Genomic DNA, 6,672 nt, shown 5'->3' with positions numbered 1-6,672 from the left:
ATGCACTCCTTATTCGTATACTCTGATATAATTCAGTCTCGATCAGTAGGAGACTCTGACGTCCCTCTCTTAAAAATTATAAGTATCAACGGGAAGGATGGAGACACGGTGGAAAAAGAGTTTGCTAAACCTCATTATATGCCCATAGCGAAAAACAAGTTCCAGACAATTGAAATAAACATTATGAGTTAACCGGTTAAGTTCGAATGTGGGAAAGGTCACGTCACTCTACATTTCAGACCCAGAAGAACTTGGCACTTGCTATAAGGACTACGTTGAATCCAATCTCCGCCCCATTTATGACGTGATAGTCAAAGTGTAAGGATGTCTCCATATAATACGGGTCACGTTTCGGTTAAGGATTATGAGGACTATTATCTAAATCAAATTGGACATGGATCCATCCCAGTATATAGAGGTTTGGCCGTGCAACGTGGTTATGGTCTGGGGAGTATTATCTCCTCGGCGTTCAGATCAGCCATGCCATTACTTAAAAGGGGTGTCACGTTCCTAGGTCGGACGTTTTTAAACACTGGTGCGAAAATTGCGACGGATTATACAAGCGGTGTACCCATTAAACAATCATTGAGAACTAGGGGTAAAGAAAGCGGGTAAGGAAACATTGAGAAGGGCGGTCGAAGAAGTGACCAAGCTAACTGGAATCGGACGTAAAAGGAAACGCATCAGTTCTGTTCGAACTAAGAAGAAGAGAAGGTCGTCATCTTTACACCCGGATATATTTTCATAATGTCGCTGGCACACCCAAACTCTATGAACAACGTCAGCTCGGAACTAAATGTTTTTCACGTACCCTATACACAACTGGGATAATAGAAAGTCAATGGGTGGAGTATAACTCTACCTCCAACGTAGATGAAAATCAGGCTATTATATTTCCCGTCACTGGAAACTCCGAGACATACATGGACTTGAAAAACACGCTCCTACAAGTACAAGTAAAAGTGGTTAAAGCGGATGGGTCTCTACCTAAAGCCGCTGTGTACGATGCGAGTGGTGATATAACAACTCAGGCGGATAAAGTTGGACCGGAAAACCTATTACTCTCCGGTCTTTTTAGTGAACTACACGTATCATTGAATGATAGATCAGTTACATCATGTCCTCAACAATACGCATTCAAGAGCATGATTCAAACGCTATTGACATTTGGTGGTCCAGCGAAAAAGAGTTTTTTGACCGGGGCACTATTCTACAAAGATACGGCGGGACATTTTGACGACTTTTTCGAAAATGAAGGGTTTGAGAAACGGAGTAAATTCGCCCAAAATGGGGTTATAGACTTGATTGCTGTCGTACAAGCCGATATATTCGCCCAAAATGGGGTTATAGACTTGATTGCTGTCGTACAAGCCGATATATGTCAGCAAAATCGCTTCATCCCCAATCTGGTCGATGTGAATTTTAAATTTATCAAAAGTCCCAACGAATTCTGCTTACATACGGATGGAATTAAAGCGAAAGTTATATTTACCCACGCTTCGTTATTCATAAGAAGAGTTAAACTAACCCCCGAGATTATGATATCACACGCCAAAACCCTGGAATTGGCCACGATGAAATACCCCATAACACGTAAGGAATGTAATACGTTTTCCATATCTCAAGGAAGTAAGATAGCAGTCAAAGACAATTTATTTAGCGGTCAACAACCGAATAAAGTTGTAATTGGATTTGTACACCAGAACGCGTTTTTGGGTGATTATAAAATGTCGCCTTTTAATTTTAAAAATGAAGCGGTGACTCAAATCACCTTATCCGTTGATGGGGTTAGCGTACCCCATAAACCCTTAAACCCCAACTTTATGGATAACCTATGTATGAGATCGTACGCCAATCTCTTTCTTCAAACCGGACAATGGAATATCGACGAGGGTAATTTCATTGACCGTGACGAGTTCGCCAATGGTAATGCTCTTTTCGTATTCGACTTGACCCCCGACCTGAATGGTAGTTCGACTGAAAGTTTCAAACTTTGTAAAGAACGGTAGTGTCCGATTGGAGTTAATATTTGCCGAAGTTCTATCTGCTACAATTGCCGTCGTTTACTATTCCGAATTCCAATCTTTGATTGAAATTGACAAAAACCGAGCCGTTTTATTCGATCAAAGCTCATAATGGACTCTCGACAACTTGAGAGAATATTAAGGCGTGACCCATACACTAGGAATTTGTTCCGGGGAATAATTCCGGCGGATAAACTACCACTAACTGTTAAAACATTTCCATCGCTATTTATTGTGAACACTGATACGTCTAAAGGGAAAGGCAAACATTGGACGGTTATATACATTTCGAGGAAAAAGAACACTGAATTCTTTGAAAGCTATGGAAATCCTCCGGATTTATTTAAATTTAATGATTTTGTAGAGCGAAACAGCCTAACTATTACGTTTAATTCGCGTCAACTGCAGGGTGAATTAAGTCAAACCTGCGGCGGTTATTGCGTTTACTTTTCATTGTATCGGTGTAGGGGAGTTAAAATGTTTGATATAATAAAACGATTTTCTAAAAATAAAAATGTCAATGATCGTATGATTGAGGATTATATGTATAAGAATTACTCAATAAATTTGTCATAATTTTTGATTTTATTTTGCATTTTTATGCCCGTGGGCTAGTGTGGTAAAACCATCATTTAAAATATGTCTTTTATCATCGCAAGGGTTTAAACACAGTTTGGTTTGTTTAACAGTTTTTAAAATCTGCTTGTCACTCACTATTTGGACCATCTCCGCGGTGGTCAGCTCGCGGTTCAGCAAGCATTCGCGATAATGTGCGTGCCGGACGCGTTTCTTTACGACGCGCTTACATACCCCCTTGCACGTCTTTTTCTCTCCTTTAGATGATAGGATGCTATACATTTTGGGTCTCAACCCGCAGAACTCTTGAAATGGGGTGCCGTCCAGCTCATCTTTAAACTTCCCCAGTCTTTTCTTGTTAGCATCACTGTGAAGTGGATGGTCACGTGGGTACCCCGAGAAATCATACTTGTCCGCTTGAGCGGCGAAGTCAGCGTATAGATCCCCGTCTCATTGTGATAGGTGAGACTGTCTGTAATTTTACAAAAGGTTAGTACATGTAAGCCTTGCATATCGACCTAAAACATACCGGTATCGGTAAAGAGGTGTTTCGCCCTATCACCATACTCCTTTCTAATTACATCATACAGGTCCAAAATGGCAAACCCGGTGTATATGGTCGGTTTAACACCAACTTCTTCTTGGCCAAATGAATACCGACCAGTTCATTATGAAAAATTGTAAATTTTTCAAAGGCCGGTGAACTGGCTTTTTTAACCGCCTTTTCGGGGGTGGTCACCAATTTGAAATCTTGACGATTTCTAAGGTTCTCCATGGTTTTGCCTGGAAAAGAGAGATAGGAAATATTATAAGAGAGCTTAATATAATAGTGATTAATTTTACTACGTACCGAATACCGCGTTGTTCATGAGTTTAAAGAGATCGTTTTCAAAATCGTCCGTCGCCTTGGTTCTCTTCTTTGTGTTGAATTCAATGTAGGGTTTCAACCACGGCCCTTGCTCAAATTTCAATATTCGGTGAATATTGGTTATTTTCAACCCTTTTGCTACGTAATATTTCAAATTACGATAGTGTACAACATATCGCTCCTTTTTGAAGAAGTTGGGGACGAGTTTGGGTAATGACTCCTTGATGGGGATTTTAAGTGAAGTCATCTGCTCTTTTGAGTCATCGGTGAGGAATTCCGGTTTAATCCTCATTGATTCCGGCGCAAGAGGATAGCAGTTGGGAGTATCGTGAAGGTTCTCAGGGTACTCTAGATCAACCTCGACAATAAATCCCTCCGGTGCAACGTCAGGACAGTCCAAAATCTCGCGTTCGGAGTTCTGGGCGGGTTCAACCCATCGAAATTGTTTCATCGGTAGGGCGTCACACATTACGGTCCCGTAGAGGTTGTTGCAATCTATTGTTAATATTCGTTAGTAAAACGTTGTACGAAATTGTGTTTTCTCGAATTTCATACCTAGAAAACATATATAGCTATCTGATTTCGTGTTGTTAGATATTTGTTATTAGCCTCTGCAAAGCGGTGGCTAATCATCGACACCCCTCCTCGAATTCCCTTTTCGATAAAAAGGTGCATATCCTCATCCAGGAATAGGTCCAACGACACCTTTGTCATACACAAAGCGGCATTCCAGGCGAAACCGGGTAGTGTATAGGCGTGGGCTGGGTCTAGACGGTAATATCTCACACACATTCGACAAAAATTCTGAAACACATCAGCCAGGAGGAGTGTGTCCGACAACACATACAAATCGTGGTAGCCACCTATTTGAGCGAGGGAGAAAAAAAAATTAAAATAAATTGTCTAATCTATTACAATATGTGTATATGTGTATATGTGTGTATATTTACCCAAGTTTTTAATATTAAACGATTCCCACACATTCTGGGCATGGGTGTAATCATCGGCACTCAGCGGCTCGTCGGTTAAGTCGTTATGGAAGCATTCGATTGGTGGTAGCTGTGCCTCCCTAAAACGCTCTTCTGAATCCGTGTATGTATATGGGTAAATACCCTTCCGTAGAAGTAATTTTACTTCCTCCGGTTTAAAAACCGAGCTTAATAAAGGGAATTTTTGGGCTCCCCCTTAGCTAAATTTGAAACTAGTGTTTCTAACGAGGCGGGGAGAAAACGAACGCTATCTATGCCAGCGAGAAAGAAATATACGTCTCGCTATTAGACGCAATACAATCTATTTTTGTATTTTTTATTGTTGCATGATGAGATGAGCATCATATCTGTGAAATATAAATTTTCGGTTAACATCTCTCTCAAACTTTGAATTATTAATTTTTTTTCTTCGTAATAATAACCTGCTTAAATTGTGTATCACAACTGGGTTGAATTTTGGTGCTTTTAATTTTAAATTACAACTCTGACAGGCGCTTCCCCTATACGCTCCAGTGTAGTGATCATGGTCACGTGTTTTGACCGACGTTTCCAAGAAAGGTTCTTCACATACGTAACAGCAACGAGAAGATTGAAACGTGGCCTCCTCCTCTTCCGTCAGTTGCATTGGTATATTTTCCTTCAATTTTCCAGTTATCATTTTTGATTCATCCAAGAGCATTTTTAAAAATTTAATGCCACCGTCACGACCCCTATACGTCTTGTGCTTAACGAGATTTCCTGAATAGAAATTTAGTTAGATGTCTATCGTATTGTTTCACAGATTTGAAATTACCAGTTGGACCAATAATCGTGTATGAGAACCCACACGCTATGTGTACCGCCAAAGTTGTGGTTGAAGATAGCGAGGTTTCGGGAAGACATGTTGCCACCTTTGTCAACAACGATTCGAAATCCGCAACTAATATGTATGGAACCTAGAAACAAAAGAGAAGCTATTATAGAGTTCTATCAAAACTATCATATTGTTAACAAATTACCATTTGATTCCATCCGAAATTTTTGAATTTCAGAATAGGCTCATCGTGCGGCATTATAACTCGCTGCGGGTCATGCACGTTACACTCACGCATGTGTTCTTCGTGGGTACGAATTGACGCGCTTCTTTTTAAACAATACCGACAGTAAAATGATTGATGATCGTGCTTGGTGAAACCACTAAACAGTCGATTTAGGTGACGAATTAATACAAAATGTTTTGACTGTCCATTAGACACCAAGAGTAGGTCAACTTCCCTAGACTGGTGCACTTTATTTCCGCTTACATATCGCGGGAAATATCCTTTTTCATACGCGAAAATATTAATTGATAAATTGTTTTTCTCCTCGAATCGTTTCAATTTAAATGCGTCTAGTTCGAAGGGGAATTTAATGCCGCATAAATCGAGTTCATTCTCGTATGGTCTATAATGTGATAGGCGGTTTGCGTTGATTAAAGCCGGGTGGAGTTTGGCTAAAATCGACCACAGGAAGCACTTCTTATCCCGGGGGTCTTCTGGGTTAACGTTCACTGTAGCCCGTTTATTCGCAATCACACGCGGCAATTCGAAGTATGTACCTCCAACGAGGGGTAAATATTGGATGATATTAATTTGTAAATATATAATTCGATCCAACACCCAGCCGCTCCCCATAGCTTCGAAAGTGCTCATACTTTCGGCGATCTTATCAAGACTCGAGTTAATTTGCCCCGGAATAACTTCCGGTGTCATTGTTACATGCATAAATCCTCGAAAAAATGGTAAAGTTTCTGCCTCAGTGGCAGTATTAGCCAACTCCCGAGTGTACCGCGCTTGTACCACCAAGTACCATTTAATCCCCTTTTTCACGTTTAGTTTGTTTCTGAGGTAAGTTTCTAGTTTTTCCCGGTGTTTGTTTATGAACAAAACGGGGTCCGTCACTTCTTCTGGGGCGGTAATTCTGGCCGAGAAAATCGCGTTATCGAGCGCGTTAATATCCTCAATGTCCGGTTGTTGACTTCCGGGTTGTTCTATCGCGTTTTTTTCGGCCTCCCAATTCTCCATAAAGTCGCTTAAACCTGCATCATCTTGCGAGAGCAAAACATCACCATCTTCATTTTCCCTACCCCTCCCATCTAGGTTTTGTCTATCCTCCCACATCTTTATAAACCCATCAAGTCCTTCGATATCTTGGGTAGATAACGTCTCATCTGGTATAGGCGCATTTTCTACAACTT

At 40.7% G+C, this 6,672-nt stretch overlaps 1 protein-coding gene across 1 annotated transcript; it reads left to right on the top strand.

Annotated features, from left to right (window-relative positions):
- The first annotated feature begins 324 nt into the window (after positions 1–324).
- Positions 325–2,136, top strand: LOC149614012 (uncharacterized protein F54H12.2-like). Its single transcript, XM_089857978.1, has 3 exons — positions 325–598; positions 676–1,926; positions 1,973–2,136. Exons 1-3 carry the CDS (start codon positions 325–327, stop codon positions 2,134–2,136), a joined length of 1,689 nt encoding a protein of 562 aa, XP_089714104.1.
- The last annotated feature ends 4,536 nt before the right edge of the window (positions 2,137–6,672 follow it).

Source organism: Phalangium opilio, unplaced genomic scaffold (genome assembly GCF_054372755.1).
Source record: "Phalangium opilio isolate 3A_F unplaced genomic scaffold, DU_Popi_V2 ptg000229l_1, whole genome shotgun sequence".
NCBI lineage: Eukaryota > Metazoa > Arthropoda > Arachnida > Opiliones > Phalangiidae > Phalangium > Phalangium opilio.
This window is presented reverse-complemented; position numbering and strand designations above follow the sequence as displayed.

What these genes read in the sequence shown, in the direction of transcription:
- LOC149614012 (XM_089857978.1), top strand. Translation starts at nt 325, where the DNA reads ATGTCTCCATATAATACGGGTCACGTTTCGGTTAAGGATTATGAGGAC. An exon ending in ACAATCATTGAGAACTAGGG is followed by an intron (nt 599 to 675) that starts GTAAAGAAAGCG and finishes CGGACGTAAAAG; the next exon opens with GAAACGCATCAGTTCTGTTC. An exon ending in CCGTGACGAGTTCGCCAATG is followed by an intron (nt 1,927 to 1,972) that starts GTAATGCTCTTT and finishes CCTGAATGGTAG; the next exon opens with TTCGACTGAAAGTTTCAAAC.